Source organism: Dromaius novaehollandiae, chromosome 4 (genome assembly GCF_036370855.1).
Source record: "Dromaius novaehollandiae isolate bDroNov1 chromosome 4, bDroNov1.hap1, whole genome shotgun sequence".
NCBI classification, from domain to species: Eukaryota; Metazoa; Chordata; class Aves; order Casuariiformes; family Dromaiidae; genus Dromaius; species Dromaius novaehollandiae.
Genome location: NC_088101.1, coordinates 58,931,459 through 58,949,430, shown reverse-complemented (window position 1 = coordinate 58,949,430; position 17,972 = coordinate 58,931,459). Strand labels below are relative to the sequence as shown.

The 17,972-nt window shown below is 43.1% G+C and overlaps 1 protein-coding gene, 2 long non-coding RNA genes and 1 other non-coding gene across 8 annotated transcripts in view; 2 read left to right on the top strand and 2 right to left on the bottom strand.

Annotated features, from left to right (window-relative positions):
• USP46 (ubiquitin specific peptidase 46) overlaps positions 1-6,794 on the bottom strand; it is a 33,932-nt gene extending 27,138 nt beyond the window's left edge. For 2 of the 5 annotated variants that reach the window (XR_010389068.1, XM_026093652.2), the window contains exons 1-2: positions 6,047-6,651; positions 4,878-4,999 (exon numbers count right to left, since the gene is read on the bottom strand). Coding sequence is in view for 4 of the 5 variants with exons in the window: in XM_026093652.2 (XP_025949437.1) it covers positions 4,878-4,958 (81 nt within the window). In the remaining variant the exon portion in view is untranslated. Of the gene's footprint in view, positions 1-4,877; positions 5,000-5,179; positions 5,284-6,046; positions 6,652-6,775 lie in introns of those variants that run through there. The other 3 variants (XM_064511160.1, XM_064511161.1, XM_026093654.2) reach the window with 3 other exon arrangements.
• Positions 6,795-8,420: 1,626 nt separating this feature from the next.
• LOC135328264 (uncharacterized) lies at positions 8,421-14,454 on the bottom strand. Its single transcript, XR_010389069.1, has 2 exons — positions 13,787-14,454; positions 8,421-13,198 (listed from the first exon to the last, which is right to left on the bottom strand). It is a non-coding gene; the product is annotated as an uncharacterized LOC135328264 (long non-coding RNA).
• A 110-nt stretch (positions 14,455-14,564) lies between these two features.
• Positions 14,565-17,297, top strand: LOC112979519 (uncharacterized). Its single transcript, XR_003258191.2, has 4 exons — positions 14,565-14,642; positions 15,866-15,973; positions 16,405-16,527; positions 17,002-17,297. It is a non-coding gene; the product is annotated as an uncharacterized LOC112979519 (long non-coding RNA).
• Positions 16,146-16,263, top strand: LOC112979528 (small nucleolar RNA SNORA26). Its single transcript, XR_003258196.1, has one exon. It is a non-coding gene; the product is annotated as a small nucleolar RNA SNORA26 (small nucleolar RNA).
• Positions 17,298-17,972: the final 675 nt, after the last annotated feature.

The following is a 17,972-nucleotide window of genomic DNA, read 5'->3' as shown; positions in this document are numbered from 1 at the left end:
AGGTTTAATTGCTTCTGTCAAGGTAGATGATTTGTGGAGGTGCACCCCAGTTCTGTTTCTTTTTTTTTCCTTTAATGACTCTATGGTTTATCAAAGGAACTTCAATGGACAGTCAGGGAATTTGGTCTTGAGACCACCACAATCAGTACTGTCTCAGGAGATTTTAGATGCAACCATTATTAGGTCATTAATTGTGAAATCAAATAAAATAACCACAACATACAACACCCAATAATGACTAGCTTGAAACTGTCAGCATGGCAGCCTTCTCTGCAAAGACTGAGCATACCAGGAACATATTCATAATTGAGCCCTGGTGGTGGAGATGCAAGGCCATTTTTTCCCCAGCAGTACCAAGATATTGTGGTGTTAAGTGTACATAATGTACATAAACGTACACAATTTCACCAGAAATGCATCCACCAAACAGCCAGCCAAGGACAGTTCCTTGAGGCTAAATGAAGATCAGCAGAAGGAACTTTGCTGACTGCTTCTCCCACTGGCCATGATCTACACTCTGGTGGCTCTTCAGGCCCATAAGGGCCTCACCTCCCACAAACAAGCTCCAGCGTCTGCTTCCAATTCCATCTCTTCCACAAAGCAGACTCACTCAGCCTTGTGCAGCTGTAATTAAGAGGTTCCTTTATGAAGGTATTTAGCACAACACTCATCTGCTCTTAATTCATCAACTTGAAGTCAAAGACTCCACGCATCTAAAGGAAACAAAGTTCTTTGCATGGTATTGCGTATTGTCCTATCGTGCTTGCCATCTTCTAACCAGCTAGGGGTACACGGTAATCACTTCAGCCATAAACAAAGTATTCATGCAAGCCCCATTCATTAGCCCAGGTTATACATCGGAAATTATATATTTGGATGTTTTCCAGTTTGCATATCCTCCTCTATTCAAAGACACATAAAGTGTCTTTTGTGAACTTTTTTTTACCTTTGATGGAATACTGACTTCCTGCTTGTTAGTCCAGTACCTGTTTGTAGTCGTACTTGCCAGTTCCTCATTACTTCACAAGACATTACAATAATTAGACTTCACATTCTCCATGTTTTCCCAGCATTACATTAGCTTGTCTGTTGTATATAAATCATGCACTCTTGAGACTATGTTTCTAAAACTGCATTGCTTAAACTGCCTGCAACTAATCTTTTCAGATGTAAAAATTCATTTTCCTTTATGATTCTAAATATATCTTCAGATAGCTGGCTTATCTTCTTGGCAGGTAAAATCCTGCCACAATCTTTCCTACTGAGAAGAAGTTTTAAAAATTTTGAGGAGATATGCACTGTGGGGTGTCCATATGAATGAATCTAGTTAAAATTTGTAGTAATAAATTCTGTACTCCAAGAACACTTTTATTGTACAAAATAGAATTTGACTATTTTTTAAAGCAACAGAATTTTCATATTTTCTAGCATCTAACATTTTCCAAATCCATGAGTTTGAATCATCCTGCCAATCCCCTGTATTGAAATAAATCCTGTAATGAATCTCTAAAATCATAACATGAAAAAAATTAGTTATTTTTATTTGCTTCCTGACTGTAGAGCCTCTCAGGTTTTTAAGTTTTTCTCTATAATTTCTAGGATGGTTAGAAGCCTGTTTTCATTTTAAAATGGGAACTGAAATTCCCCAGTATTCACATAACTCCTGGTTCTAGAGCCTGAAGAAAATAACCTATTATTATGAAACTCATAAAGACCATGAGAAGAGCGGGCAACAAGAAAGCCCAATTAATAAAGAACAAAATTAATCTGAGGAACTCCTGTACTGCACCTTTTTATTCAAAGGACACCAATACAACAACTATGAGGAGCAACTGGGAGGTATCTGAGATGATAGCTTGTATCAGAGGAGATCTGAATGTGTTTATAATCTACTGTTTATTAAATTAACAGAGTACTTTGAAGTGCAGATCAGATTGTTTGAAATACTATTTGAAATACTATTACAGAATTATGAAAGAGGAAATTTATATATGTTTTCAGCAGAATATTAAAAGGAATTTAGGAAGAATATGGTCCACCAGGCTTGTTAGCCATCTCTGTAAAAATATTTATCAGTACATTCTGAAACACTCAGATGTCATACACTGCACATAACAGTAATATTCCCTAGGCCACAGCTGCAGCATGAGCTTAATCCTGAGCTCAAGGGTCAATCAAGAGCTCATCAACAGAGAAACACATTGCAGCGTATTTCAGTAAGCAACAATCTTAAAATGACAACGTGCCTATCCACCTTTGAACCAGCTTTCTGTGCTTGAGTCATCTGGGCTATGTCACAGAAACAATACCAAAGAAGACTTCAATGCAAGTATAGCAGCTAAAAACACATCCCTAATTTTTGCCTAGAGTCTGCAAGAGTTACATGACACCAGGTATTGATACTCCCTAAAGCAGTGCTTCCTGAATGCATCCTATGATTCTTCACATCTACTGAATCATTCCTGATTTGATAGTAGATAAAGCTCACGATTGCCTGTTGTACACCTCCTTCTGTGGCCAGACTAGTGTGGAGACATAGTAGGTGAAATTTTCCAGTGTCTGAAAAGCAGATTAAGAGCAGCACCTCTGGGACTAGTCCTCCCTCTCCAGTGAGGGTGGCCACTGTGCCCATATCAGAGTCCCACTGATTCCTTCAGGAAGAGGTGCCTCCTACCCTCCGCAAGCAGAACAAACATGAGGTCTTTGGTCTCACTTACCAAGTCATTGAATAATAATTAATAGTGCTGTTATAATTAGGGGGACAAAAGTGGGAAAAGACAACAAAGGAGTTCTGCTGATTAATTCTAGAAGTTGTGGGTTTGAAGTTTTATTGCAAATCATGTGCCAAGTGTAAGGTTTATACCTTATCTCTTTTCTTACTGGCTAGCTCCTACTGTGTCAGCCTCAGCATACGAGAGCTTATCTAGCAAATATACAGTACAAGGTATTTCTTTTGCAAACATGTTAAAAACTCTCCCTTGCTTCACTACACCGGTTTTTGACTCTTCCTGGAAAATACTGAATCTCCATCACCTTCCAGAGACCAAAATTACAATCGGAGATACTAGACCTCAGGCAGACAATTAGGTAGCAAATACACATCCTCTAACACTGACTAGCTACACTCCCTTGAGACATATTTACCCAGCTAAATTTCATCTAACTTTTCCCCTCCATGATGTGAAAATACTCAGACAAACAAAAAAAAACCTTCATCAAGAGAGGACTGCCTCTGAAAATATATGAAAACCTGTGAAAGGAAATCTGAAAATCTATGTTGCATTCAGCAGGGGACAAACACTTAACATCAGCACAAAAAACAAACAAACAACCGCCCCCCCCAACCAGACATCATCCATTTTGGTAGGAAAGTGGTTAGGAAAAACAACTCTCTAAACACCCTCAAATGGAAGTGGAGAGCAAAAGGAAAAAGAGGAAAAGAAGGATTTTTTTCATTACTGTGTTCAACTACATTAAAATACTTAAAAAAAATCATCATGCTGCATTATATACCAAAATATATTATATTACCTAAGAATTAAGGAGCTCTTTATTAGGTCATCAATTGTAAGTAGTTCAGTTCTTCAAGCACTAAGTTGTAGTATGGGAACAAGATCTCGCAATTAATATCTTTGCTGGATTTCTGCAGATGCCCTAAATCAAACTAGCACTGCAAATATACAGTTTTTATGCAAATATAATCACATATCTCTAACCTTCCAAAGTCCCATTCTTATGCAGAGCTGTCGTAGGTCCTTCTAGAGTCCATTGAGCCCAAGTCTGCTAGAGCCCGCCACCTCATCTAAATGGACTCATTCACAGGGGAGCCATGATGCAGTGCTACCAATAACTACAACAGTTTGTGTTTTTCTTAAAGCCCCCTAAATTCCTATAACTTTCTGAAAATCTCAGCTTTGTTCTTCCGAAAAGTACTTCCTGTCTCTATCATTACGCAGAAAAGACTAAACGTGACCAGCATAACACGAAATCTCTAAAAGCAAACTGTGCAGAGCCCAAGGAATACATAACTTTAAAACCTCGGCGCTGTTAAACCAATTTCACCCACTGCCACCAGTACTGATATCATGAGCCAGAATTGCCTTGAGCTTTTCTGCCAGACTCTTAATTCTTCCCTTTAATGCCACCATGCCACTCAGTGTCGCAGGTGCTACTTTTGCAAGATACACTGTCAGTGGCAGAGCAGCAGACCATCAAAACAACATCACTGGTTTTGCTCTGGGTTGGTTCAGCCCTTGGGAGAAGTATGCTATATATAAGTGCATCTCTCCAAAGAAAGCAAGAGAAATCTGGGAGGCTGTAGTACCTTATGTCCATGTTAATGTCTTACAACCATCAAACAGTCTCCAGCTCCCCTTCATGTGGTGCTCTAGTGAGCAGTTTGTAGGACATCACACCTATCATTCATCAGCAATAGAAACAGGAGCCTGCCTAAACAGGAAGGTAGGTTTGAGTCCAGGTTTTCTCCTCAGTACTGTACTGTTTCCTAAACCTTTCTTTGCACTATCCTTGGCCCATCGGCTCACAGGACTGATATCTATTAAGAACAATGAAAAGTTTAGAAAACTACTTACTGTTGGTGAAGAAAGCTGAGAACTCAAGTTATTTTACCCCAAGGAGTCTGGATTTGTTTTTCTTACTGTAAGCCCAAATCCAGCCCTCCCTCTCAGAGCAGTTGTTTCAAAGGAAGGACTGAGGTATATGTCAGAACTATGTGCAGGAAACAAAGGAACAAGCCCACTGAAGTCGGAGCCTGGAGACGTGGAAAGGGAGGAGGCTGACAGTCCGTGCCCCCCACCCCCAGACCTCTGCTGCTGACCCCGCAGGAGCCAGGCCTCTGGGGCTGTGCGTTGCCTTACCCCAGAGGTAGGCTCCATTCTCCAGGGCAGATGAATGGTATGTGTGGCATCGCCAGCACAGGGCATGCTGGGGCACCACATGGAGGGAAGCTGGCAACTGCATGTAGCTGCTCTTGAAGAACCTGGAAATAAGGGGGAAAAATACAGACTAAAACAACAAAATGCGTGGAAATAAGCTCCTCTTCTGTTTGCATTGGGGTGCTTAGCACTCACTCATGGCCACCCTTGGACAAGTTTGTTACTGCCTTACTGTATTAATAAACCCCTTTGACAGGCATACTTTGAGCTCTCCCTTCCCTTACCAAAAAGTTTTAAAAATCCAAAATGTCAGACGCTCCCAGTTTGTAGAGTCAAGATTAAAATTAGACCCAAGCACACAGTGAAGGAAGTGTCCTTTCATCTTCTCCTGGGGATGAAAGCGGCAAAGTCTCAACATAAACAGAACATTAACATTTCCTCATTGCTTCCTAATTGCCTAGTCTATGATTAAAGAAAGCTAAGTGCTTCAGGAGTATTTTACAAACAGCAGTCCTCTGAGTGGCATGCAGTGCAAGAGAAACCCTGATGCTAACTCTAAAGCAAAGATTTCCTAGAACAGGTCCTTAGCATCCGGATCCAAAAGCATCCAAACAAGTCACACGTCTAAAGAAGTGCCCTCATTGCCTGTGTAACCCAGGGAGCTCCTGGCCACACGAGACCGCGGGGTGCCTGCCTGGGAGGGTTAAATGGGGCCACGGAGGTGATGTGGTTTCGAGCAGAACTTCACGGTTCTCTCGCAACATTATTAGGACGGGAGAAGGAAGGGCAGGAGGAGGAAGGGCAGGCTGCGGCTCCGGCTGCAACGCGTGCCAGCCGGGGCCAGGCCGGGGCCAGCCCCGCTCGGGACCGACCGAGCGCCCGGCCCGACATCCCCGTCCCGCTCCCGGCGCCGCGCCGGGAAAACTCCCCGGGACACCGCGGCTGCCCAGTAGGGAGCTGCAGCCCGGGCACGTCCCGGCGCAGCCTGCCCAGCTGCCCCGCCGCCGGGGCCGGGATGCAGTGGCCCCCTTCGCCCGGCGCCCCCGGGGGGAGCCCCCAGGCGCCCCTCCGCCGGCCCCAGCAGGGCCTAGCCAGGAGGGACTGCCGCGCCGCCCCGGCCCGGCCCGCCGCGCCTGCCCCCAGGCACTCACCATATTACAGATGGAGGCGATGTTTCTGACAGTCATTAGTCTAAAGGTTGCAGCGATCCCACACCGCCATCTTTATAAGGTGAAAACAGCCCCGCTCATGGTGGGAAGAGCGCAGGAAGGGAGAGGGGGCGGCGGAGGAGGCTTCTGCTCCGGGGCTGGGATAAAAGCGAGAGGAGGGACTGCACAGGCACCCTCGGCGCCGCAGAGCAGCCGGGAGGAAGGACCTGCCTGCTTCCCCTCCGGCCGAGCGACCGGCAGCTTCAGCAGCGCGGCGAGAGCAGCCGCATCTCTGCTCCTTCCGCCTCTCCCTCTGCACGGTCCGCAGGGCCCCGGGCTCCCGCTGGAGCGCTCAGCCGCGCCTCTGCGCCAGCCGGCACCGCGCTAATCTCTCCCTTCCTCCTCCTCCTCCTCGCCTGGCGGCTGCCGTTGCCGCTCGCCGCTCCATTGCAGCGCAGCGCCCGGCGAGGCGCTCTGACCGCGACAGGACGGGACGGGACGGGACGGGGCGGCCGGCGGCGAGCGGCGCGGGGGCACCCCGCGGGCCCGGCCGCAGCCAATGCGCGGCGGGGAGGAGAGGGGCGCGGGGCCGTTCCTTCCCCCCCGCGCCGCGGCCCTGGCTGCCCGCCGAGGGGCCGGGCCCTGCCGCCGGCGAGCCGCCCCGCGGACCCCGGGGCGAGCGGGGAGCGACAACCGCCGGGCCTCGAGGGGCCACGGAACTGCCACACTCACATCTCTTTAGAGAGGAAATCCTAGGTGCACGAAGGACAGGAAGGCAGAGCCCAGGCAGGAACACACGGTGTTCAACGGCGGTAGCAGCACTGCACTTCGGGGTGTGCTCCCTCTGCCTGACTTTAGGTGCCTGGGCACTTCCAAATCCCGAACTGAAGGCAGGAATCTGGCTTACTGCTTACAGTCGGTGCTTTGCGCTGCCATTTATGCAGATATTTACCTTCACACATGTTTAGGAAACATGACCCCCACATCACTATACACACTAGAGCTCAGGTGCTCACTCACAAGCCAACAATGCCCGACAAGTATACAACACCCTTAATGCAATAATCTCAGTTCATCTTCAACACACTCAAATAAATTGAGGCCCATGCCATTCTGCAAGGTATGAGAGTGTTAAATCTAACGCATGCGCTAATGGACACAAGGATGTTAAATTGCTAACTGTTGTCCGCACGGCAAGTCTCCGGGAGAAACAAGAATGGAGTTCGGCTAAGACAGAGCCTCATCTCAGAATTCTTCTCTGCTTTAGCAGAGATTGTTGTTACCAGCAGAAACTTAAGACCAGTGTATTTTCCTCCTCGATGCTGAGGAAATCATTTAGATGAAGAGAGAGAAGAACTGCTAACATCTCTATAGACATCTCTCCTAACAACACCTGAAAGTATGGCAAATTCATGCTTGGCTACACTTTTCACCTCACAATGCTAGAATATAATCATTTTGGTCTATGGATGCTGGCCCACACATGTGAGGTGCAGGAAACATTCCAAAGTTAGTAAATTTTTTGAGAGCCTGGATTGCAAGAGAAGGCCTATGATTACTAATGAAGATCTAGCACCAGCCAGCAGCATCTGAAAGATGAACTCTTATCCTGAGAATACTGTTAGATAGCTGGCCTCAGCCCAGTTCATCGTGGACAAGTGCCCACATTACAAAAATGATATCAAATTTGGCATTAGTTGGCATCCTGTTGGCAGTTTCAGCAAAGAAACCCAAAACTGAGCTGTTATGGAGACACAACTTTCTTTCCTCAGTAACTGGAAGACAGCATGGAGGAACCTGTGCTTCCAACATCTCTCTTGAAGATCTGTTGTAGGTAATGGACTGAAGTCACAAGGTCTACTAACCTACTTCACTGAGAAGCATTTGCTCCCTAAATTCATAAATTCGCTGTGTAAAAGAACCACAAAATGAAGTAACACTGAGAAAAAAAATCCTTTGTGTAATTCTATTATGTCCATGGTCTTATATTGTGTATGAATTTGACCCCATGTGTTTAACTTGCTCAAACTCCAAGGGCTGAATTATGAGTAATATCATGTCTTCTTAATACAATCAAGAGAAATGGGAGTTGAAACAGATGTCATTTTAGCACTGGCCACCCCCAGACTCAGTTCTGAAGGAATCAAGCCCTGACTCAGTCTCCAGTGCACTTCAGAGTAGCCTGTGCAGAGTGACAACACTGTACCATGGCTGTTTCTAAACGAATCCCTTTTTATTCTGGCAGCCTAATTCTCTACTCTTTACTGCACCTCATTTATTCCAATTTACTACAAGGGATCATGCTTACTCTCAGTGAAAAAATTACAAAGCAAATGAATGGTTTTGACAGGTGATTAAAAAATAAAAAGAAACAAAATGTGGTAACTAATAAAGCCATTTACTTCAAGTACATTGTAATGTGAAGGATATTATTCCCATAGTACAAAACCCAAAGAAAACATAACAAGAAGGAGCACAAAAAAGGTAAAAAAGGTAAGTGGCATTTTCATACTTTTGCTTTCTTGCTGATCTCAATTACCTGAATTTCCGGACAAGACTTCAAGGACTTTCTGTTTGCTAGACATTTCTATTAACAAATTACTATTAGTTAAGCAAGTTACTGATTGTCCAAGGAAATGGCCATTGTTGAAAATAAGCATATTTGGAAATATAAAGCGCGCACACACACACACACACATACATACATATACATGGACACATACATGCATGCATATATCATCCTCAGAGGATTGCAATGTCATTTTCCTAAAGCTTATATACAATCTTTCATTTAAGGGTGTACATATTTTATGTCTTATTTTTGAAGATTTATGATAAAAATAGGAAATAATACACAAGTGTTTATGTGCCAGTTTAACAATAAGTTTAGCACTGACTTTTCTGTTCTTCAGCCATAGATCAAACCAGGAAAGAGATAAGCAACTTTCATACTTGAAATGGGTTAGTGTGTGTTTTCTTTTTTTTCTGGTGTTGTTATTTTCAGAACCAGAAACTTTATTTCTGCAGCTTTTTGAAGATAAAGTGCTAAGAAAAGCAACAAATGCTCGTTCCTAACATTATAGGAAGTGTATAAATAAAGAACAGTGAACAATTGTTTCCACTCTAAAGCATTACCCTATCTCTTCATAACAAACAACTAACCCTGTGTTTCTTTTCAGCGTTAAACAAAGAGAAGGAAAACAAAGAGCTATTTATAACCTAAGAGTGCTTGTATAATTTCTGTTGAAAGGTCAAAAAATGTCTCCTGCATTTACTTTTAGATCAGTCTTGGTCATCTGGTTATATACTTCAACACTTTTATTTCACTACATAAAACAAGCACCTACAGTAAATATCCTCTTTGGCTAACAGTGCTTTGGACTTTAATAACATTTTCCATCTGAAGTTCTCAGAGTACTTTGCAAACATTCACTCGGCCTTATCAAATTACTGGGTGGCAAGTTAATATTAGCCTATTTTACAAAACAAGAAGATAGACTTGTCCAAAGTTACAGAGAAAAGATAGTAGCAAAGCTGGGATTAGAATACATGCTTATTCTGTAATACAAAGAGGGTACTGCATTTCCTTTACAGAAATCTTAGAAAATTACACTGAGAATTCATTTATATTTTTACTGTAATAAACTATGGTCCAGAAATGGGTGACCATCAGTCAATTATGCTAAACAAATGTTTGGAACAGAATCAAATTTAGGATATATTTTCAGGTTTAAAAGAGCATTTCAATGGAAAAGGCAGTTAAAACAATACTCAAAGGATTTGGGGGGGGGGGTTGGAGGATACATAGTAAGAATTGAAAGAGAACTCAAATATCTCAATTACATTATCAGTACTAATACTGAGTTTATAATTTTAGAAACTTTTCATATTTTGAATATCACATTATTTATGTTCAATAAAAATTATCAATATGTCTTTGTTAGGATGAAAAATATGCAGAGGATACAAGCAGAAAGACTAAGAAGATACATAGCATAGAACACTGAGGCTATAATTTCTATTTTTTAGTTCAGTTGAGAGGAAATTTTAGCAACACATACTCTTCTTAAAGTGTAGATTTTTTATTTCTGAAATAGAAAGGTATCTGATATTCTCCTATTTTTCTGCAAACTAACAATCAAATTATATGATACATAAATACTGGACCAAATCTATTTGACCTTATTCTGTCTATATAAGGCCATCCATTTTTAGAAGAGTCCACCGTTAATTTCAGCAGAGAAATAGTTCTGAGATCAGCTCCCAGGACTCTATTCTTAGTTCTCTCAAAGCAATACCAACTCTGGCAAGTAGGGACTATTTAAAAGTTAAACAATTGTGCTTTCCTACGGAAAAGCCAAGAAACAGAGAACACTGTAGTAAATCCTATGCTAATCCCTTCCTGAATTTACCAGCAGATATTTTCCATGAAGCTTGGCCTCCATTGCAAAACTGCAGATTGGGAGCTTTACTATAATGCCAGATCCCAATTTGTAGTCCATGGAGAGAGGCCCTATTACATGGTAGGTCCATGGAACCCACTGTATTTACATCTAATGGTAAGAGGGGGTTGTAGTCCATGAAAAATTGGTGGTGATCCACCTAAAAACCAAACAAACTAAAAAAAAGTGTGGGGCCTACTGGGGCCCCTTAGTCCAAAAACCAGTTTTACAGCAGCATCTACCCATCTTTTTCAAATGATCTGAGAAGCCATTTTTCTTGATTTAAAACATGTTTATGCTTTTTCTTCACTTTTACAATCTTAGCAAGTCATACTCTTGCCTACTGAATATGAAGCAGAGAGGATGAAACTTTGCATTAAATTCATCTCTTTATCTAGCCTAGCTTTGCTGATATAGACATTATACTAGTTGGCAGAGAAGGAATACTATTTTTCCTTTTCCTTCTCAGAAATTGCTATTTTAAAGAAAGAAAACATAATGCAGTTATAGCATCTGACTTCATTTTTTGCAGTTAAATGTCAGATTTGAAAACCAAAAGGCAGAATATATTTATATTCATGTCTAATGCTCCAAAAGCTGGCTGAATAGATAAAAGAGATTAATAGTTTTATGGTTGTAACCATTAAACTGTTCTATGAATGGGCTGTTTAGGCCTTTACAGTCAATTTGATGTTCAGTAAAAACCTAGAGGTGTGATAATCTCACAGTATCTTACTCCTGCTTTTTTCTTCCTACTTAATTATGTTTCATAAAATTGTATTCCTGATATAAATTAGGAGCTTTGAACAGTGACAGTAACAGAACTTCTGCAAATTGGGCTACAGCTTTACAGGTGTACCTAATATTGACCTCCACTGACACACTACTCAGTTCAAAATATTCCCTCATTTCTGTAAGCTTGCTGTATGGCCTCTTTATCATGTGGCACCTTGTTTAGCAAGGAAGTTTACTAGTTAATTTTACTGGCATTTCTGTTACCTATACAAAATGTACTTTGGGAAAAATGCTATGTAAGTTCTAACCATTAGATATCACCTAGAGAAAAAAAATGACCAAACCTTAGTCACAGAAGTCAAGAATTTACCAAACAAGAAAAGACTCACTGAGCAAAAATAACTGGAAACTGCAGTTCCTTACAGAAATGTACTGCTATTTCTGCCTCTGGAAAGGAAATAACAATTCTGTGTTGCCCTCCTCTTCTCCAAAGTTTTTATTTGTTATTTTTGCTCTATTCTACAGGCTGTAATTTTAACTAACTTACACTCTGAGAACAAAGCACAATGGATATTTTGAAAGCAGACAGGCTTCAAGTGGCAGTTCATCTATTTTCAGCATGAATTTAAAATAATCCTTTCATTTTATGTAAATTATGGCATAAATTAATCAAATTATATTTTTATTAAATTAGCAGTTTTATTCAAACCCCCGGCTTATTACATTTGATGCATAAGTAGAAAAGGCCGCTGCAGTGTAAGGTCCCAATCCTGCCAATCATCTAATATGGATGGATACTGACATCCATCTGTAAACACTGAGAGCCAACTCACAAAAGTTTATTTGTTTGGTCTTCTTCCATATCAGGAGAAAGACAGTGAAACTGAAATGAAACGTTAATGATAATTGTGCATCTTGGTGAACCGAATACATGATGTTTTAAAATAAATGAAAGTCTTCTTTTAGCTTGGATAGGAATCAAACCAGTGACTTTGAGATGAAATTCATGCATCTCACAAAGACAGACTTTATCTGATGATCAGAGCACCAGTCTTCAAGACTTGAACAACTGAATTGACACCACTACTGACTCCACATATAAGCTTAGCACTAAATCCACAAAATAACCAGGCACCCAGCTGTCACTTAGCTAAGTTCAAAACACAGACTTCAAATCTTCTTCTAAGGGAATGCCTAAGTTGGAGGTGCCCTAATGTCTAACAGACATTTGTCTAGATCTAATGACACCGACTGGCATGGCTGACCAGGTGCTTGACAGTTTTCTCCTGGGCACATGCAAAAGCTACTAACTCCTCACACTGGCAACAGGCAAAGGCTCATCTTCACTATGAGGTGACCGATGTGCAAAAAGATAGCAAGTAAATGCCCGAATCTTCAGTGTAGCTCTTGAAATGACTGCCCATAAAAATGCCCTTAAGTGCTTCTGTGTTCAATAGTCAAGCTCACATAATACTTCAAATTCCCACAATATATCTGCTCATGACCAAATCTGCATCTCTCCTGGCTTGAGATCCAAGACTCAGCTCAAAATTAAACTACACTTACATCCACCAATAAGAAGTACTTTCCCCCAAGTGCCCAAGGTACTCAGTCTGGAAGGCAGACTTAGAGCCCACCTGAGAAGTTTGTTCAGACAGAAGTTAGCAGTAGCCCTTTCCCTTCAACAAAACATGTAAACGGTAGATCTGCCTACAGTCTTACATAATTCAATGGCTACAGCACCTGGTTGGAGAACAGGAGATTCCTTCCTTTTTGTAGAGTCTCAAAGCCGTTTCTCACCCTTGCTAGGACAGTGTTTTATTCTCCAGGCAAGGTCTGGGAAGGGACAAGCAGGGTAGGGGACCTCTGCATTATTCCTGTTGAAGTTGTGCCTCTATCAGCCAAAAAAGTAAGTTTCATGGAGCCAGAGACAGAGCAAAAAATGTAAAGTTCGTATGGGGAAGACAGAAGAAAGTGCCTGTGGGAGAACAAAAAGTGTGATTTTATCTGAATGATGAAAACACTCATTGGGGATGGATACTGGTCTTTGGTTTGCCATGCACAATGGTGCCAGTTTACATTCCCTAATGGAAAAGAAGAAACTGACCATAACATATATCCCACTGGCTTTGCTTGGTGAAAAGGTACAGATAAAAGCCACCTCAGACTGTTGGCTTCTTTTTGCAAGGACTGATCTAGCTTATCTCTGTAACTGTAGAAATCCGGCCATTGCAGAGAATTCCACATGAAACGACACGAAGCTAGGTGCTTCTGCAAATTCACATTCCGAGAGTGACTTACCTAGAGTTAGAAGACTGCTTTTGAATGCTGGGGGACTCAAAATATACATACTAGCACAGGGAGCTTATCTACAACAACGTTCCCATTGTTGTCACCAATTATCAGCAACATATCCACCTCTGCCCAAAGCAGGGACTCTGGTTGAATTCACAAACCCATGGGAAGCAAGATGTTGTGGTTCCTGCCTACCAGCTCTGCTATGTGACATTCAAAATCTGTGTGCTGCAAGCTAATTCCCAGTTTGTGCTTATCTACTTGTACTCACCCTAAAACCTCTTAGCAGTATCCCCAGTCAGGCAGCACATCTCAGCTGAGGTGGAACAGCAGCTGTGCTTCACATGCAGGTGGTGTGAGCTGTGTGCTCTGGCACCGGACAAAAGGTTGGCCCCAGCCTTTCCCCCGTGCCTCTCAGTGCGGCTCGGGCATGCTCTGGACTGAGCTGCACGTGCCGTAAGGCCGGCTGCGGTGTTAGCGCAGGCTCGAGGCTTATCGAGCTCTCCTTGCAGACATACCCTAAGCCTCCGAGAGCAGCACTCGGACGGAATTTAGACAGAGATCAGCAGTGCTTAGTGCCCTAAAGCTAATGCTTCTCACTGCAGTGGCCTTCGTTCCTTTACATTCCAGCCCCCCGCGCCCCGGCGGTCCCGCCCGGGCGGAGCTAAGCAATAACGCCCGTAACACCGCGGCCCCGCCGGCACCCAAGCCGCGGGCACGGCCCCGGCTAACGGCCCGCGCCCCAGCCTCAGGCCGCGGCTCCCCCCGCCCTAGGGGCAGCGGCCTCCTCCGGCAGCCCGAGCGCCCTCCCCGCCCGGGGCAGCAGAGCGGAGCGGAACCCGGGGCGGGCTCGGGGGGTGCGAGGCGCCTCGCCGCCGCCCAGCACCCACCTCACCGCCAAGCCTGCCGGAGGGGTGGCAGCGGTTTGGGGGTGCGGGGGGGAGTGGGAGGGGTTGGTGGGAGGGCTCCGGTCACGTGCTCCAGCCCCACCAATGGGCGGCAGCGGCGCTCTCGCCGCCGGCCCCCGCCCCTCCAACGGCCGCGGGCGCGCGGGGCATGGCGGGAGCGGCGCGCCGCTACTTAAGGCGCTGCGCGAAGGCCCCTGGTCTCTCTGCGCTGGCGCTGCGGTAAGACGGTGACGGTCGCCGTGATGGGCGGCGCCGCGGCGGGCGGGCGGGGGAAGGAGGAGGGGGGCCGCGCTGGCCTTCCCTTCACATCTTGCCCTCTCGGAGCCTGGCGGTGCCCCGAGCAGTCAACACAGGGGGATAGAGCACCCTTCCCTCACAGAAACCCAGTGCGGAGCCGTCCCTCCGCCCTGCATCCTGTCGTGAGGCACAAACCGGCCCCCGCGGCCGCGCTGACCCCGCTCTCCGCCCGCAGGCCGCGCAGCCGGCCGCCGCGCCATGGCGGCGGGGAGCGCCCCGGCGCCGGTAGGTGAGGGCGCCGCCTGGGGCAGCCACGGCTCCCCCCCCCGGCGGGGGGCTCCGCGTCCCCGGGGTCTGCAGGCCTCGCGTACTGCTGCTGGGTTTGCACCGCTCCTGTGCCAGGCCGGTTGCTGCTGTGCCAGGTCTCCCGGCTTAAATTACCGCTAAAGCCGGCGGTAGCAGTATAGTGGAGACAGCAGTACCTGAAAGTGTTCCTCTGGCACTGTGGTGAAAATAAAGATTTGTTACTGTACTTACACCGTTTTCTGTTCTTTTGTATGTTACAGATACATTGATACATTCTCATTCCGATACTGTACAGTGATTTTTCTTCTACAGGCTGCATCAATAAAACTACAGTATCTCATTTGCAAGTTCTTTTCTAATAACCTGTGTTTAGAGTGTTGAATGCTGTAGGGACTTGAATTCAAACAAACTCAACTCGGGAATTTTTCAATGAAGGGAATTTCACTGATCTGCATAGGCTTTCAGCCCAGTCTTCCAGTATCCTTAATAGTGACTGTTGATGTTTTGTCTTGGTTGAGCTCACTGAATATTTTGTTACAATGTATAAGTAGGTAAGCAGAAGGTAACAATGCATTAGATCGTAAAGATCAGTCTGTTAAATCTAGAAACTCAGAGCTTCCTTCAGAGTGATAGGAACACTAAAATCAGTTTAGGCTTTATTAAACTTTCACTGTTTCTGCTTAGCAGCACATTTAAAAACAGTGCTTTCTCTGTGGTTTAAAACTGCTGATTAGAAAAGCATCTTTTCAAGAGATTGAACCATTTCCTAGCTTTTGCTCTAGATCTTGGTTTAGTAATGAATTCTACATAAGTGATTTCTGAAATTTTCTACAATGTGGTTAGAAAGATCTGGAATTCAGCATGTCTTATAATGCTTTTGTCTTTTTTATGCTGTTTAGGAGTCGCAGCAACCTAATATTTAAAAATGTTGGACAGGTGAATGATCACACCTAAATTGGAAGCAATGCTCAGAACTTCCTAAGAATGAAAACACCTTCTGCTAGAAGGTAAGTGGACTCCAGCAGAATGACAGTTCTGGACTATTTTGAATCTTGCTTTTTTCATAATGATAACTTACAAATTTTGGGTAAATCATAATATTCCTTTCAAATAAATGCTGAATACAGATCATTTTAGTTAAGAAAAAGTTGGTGTTATAGTCTGCTCCCCTTTTTTGCTTTGCCCTCTTAAGTCTCACGGTGTCTTAAGTGGCCAGTACAGAGGGGTATAAAAGTTCTCTCTTAAACCCAGAGGTGAGGCTAAAACTCTACTTTGGATCCTGTTGAGAGGAACACATTCATAAAACTACTGAACTTCAGGAAGTTTCTGAATCAACTCTACTGCCTTTAGAGTATCTTGCATGTAGATCTTGAACTGTCATTGGATTATCATGTAATCTAATACTTAATTTTTTTTCATGTTAATCTTATTTCTCCAGAGCTGAAATGTGTTGGTACTTACCAACTGCCTGGAATGCACTTCATGGATTTTTTTTGAAGTGTTTGTGATATGGGATAAACATCTTGAGGGAAGAGTTCCTTGTAAATTTATCAGTCTCCAGGTATGCAGTGTGAAAAGAATTATCAGTAGATGTCTCGTATAGCTAAAGAATTTTAAATTAGTCCTCACCTGAAAACTAAAGTATGTTTCTGAACTGAACTTGGGTTGTGTTTAACTTAATCTTGAACTTACGGAAACCTATGTGGAAATTTTTGGAGAACTCTTTAAAATGACTATATAGATTTAGCAAATCTAAATTGGGAAAACTCTGAGAAATGTTTAATTTTAATTGTGAGGCACAACAGCTAGTGAATCAATTGATTCAAATCTGGCTCGTTCTCTGGAATAGAATCCTTACTAAAGGTATGGGAAAGGAAAATTCTGTCCTGTACTAATTAACTAATTCATATTGAGGAATAGTTCTGATGACTTATGGGTTACTCTAGTGTATCATATTCATATAGTTTGATCTTTGGCCAGTAACCTTTCTTTTGTGTGTGAGATGGTGATTTAAAATTTAAACTTTTTTTTACAGGAAAGGACACCAGCATGTGCAAGGAATTGGAATTTGGTATTAAACATCTCATGATGTGATGAATGGCTGATTACTGACTTCATCTTGGATGGCTTCCACTGCACTCTGCAATATCTTATCTTGAGGATGGGATTGAGACAAGTAATGGCTAAAACTACACAACTTCAATGGTTGTGTTTAAATATGCATCTAGCCATTTGGTCAAACTGAGGTTTCATAATAAAAATAAAACCTCTTTAATCTATTTCTATGGCTGTGTGTATTAACTGAAATAAAACATGAAGATGCTACCAGCAGTTTTTTTTGTGTGTGTGTGTTCTGGAAAGTTTTCTTATCTGGGCACTTCCTGTTGGAAGTCTGTTTCATGGATGCTGATATGAACACTTATATTGCCATGCAGAAATAGTCTGTTGCCATGTGTGAACTTCATAAACTTAATTTTTTACTTTACAAATCCATTGAAAATGGTCCTCTAAATTGCAGGATGAAAGCCATTGCTCAACACACTGCTGTAATGACCTCATTTTGTTTTATTTTGAATGGTTGTGTTTTGAGTTTTTAGAACACAAGCACTTCACATTCAGAAGAACTGGCTGCTTTTTAAGTTATTTCATTAGCTTTATGTGTTATTTATCTGTTGCCCAACCAGTCAATAGATTGGTTGAATAAACCTGTTGAACATGCAGTATTCTTTTCAAAAGTACTATTGCCTGTCTATATAGGAATGCTAGTGATTGTGGTATCCCATGTAAAGAACAATTAGTGTGAAGATCCTTGAAGAATAAGATTACTGATAGGTGAAAAGCTTGTATGCCTTTTCCAGTTGCTTATGTCTAAGTAAATACTCAAAAGTTACTTCTCAGTTATAGGTCAAGAAGTCAGACTTACCATAAGTGTTTTGTTCCCTGAACTTTTGTAATGGAAGCTAAAACTAAATTTGAAGAGCATATGAAGTATGTTCTCTTCATATT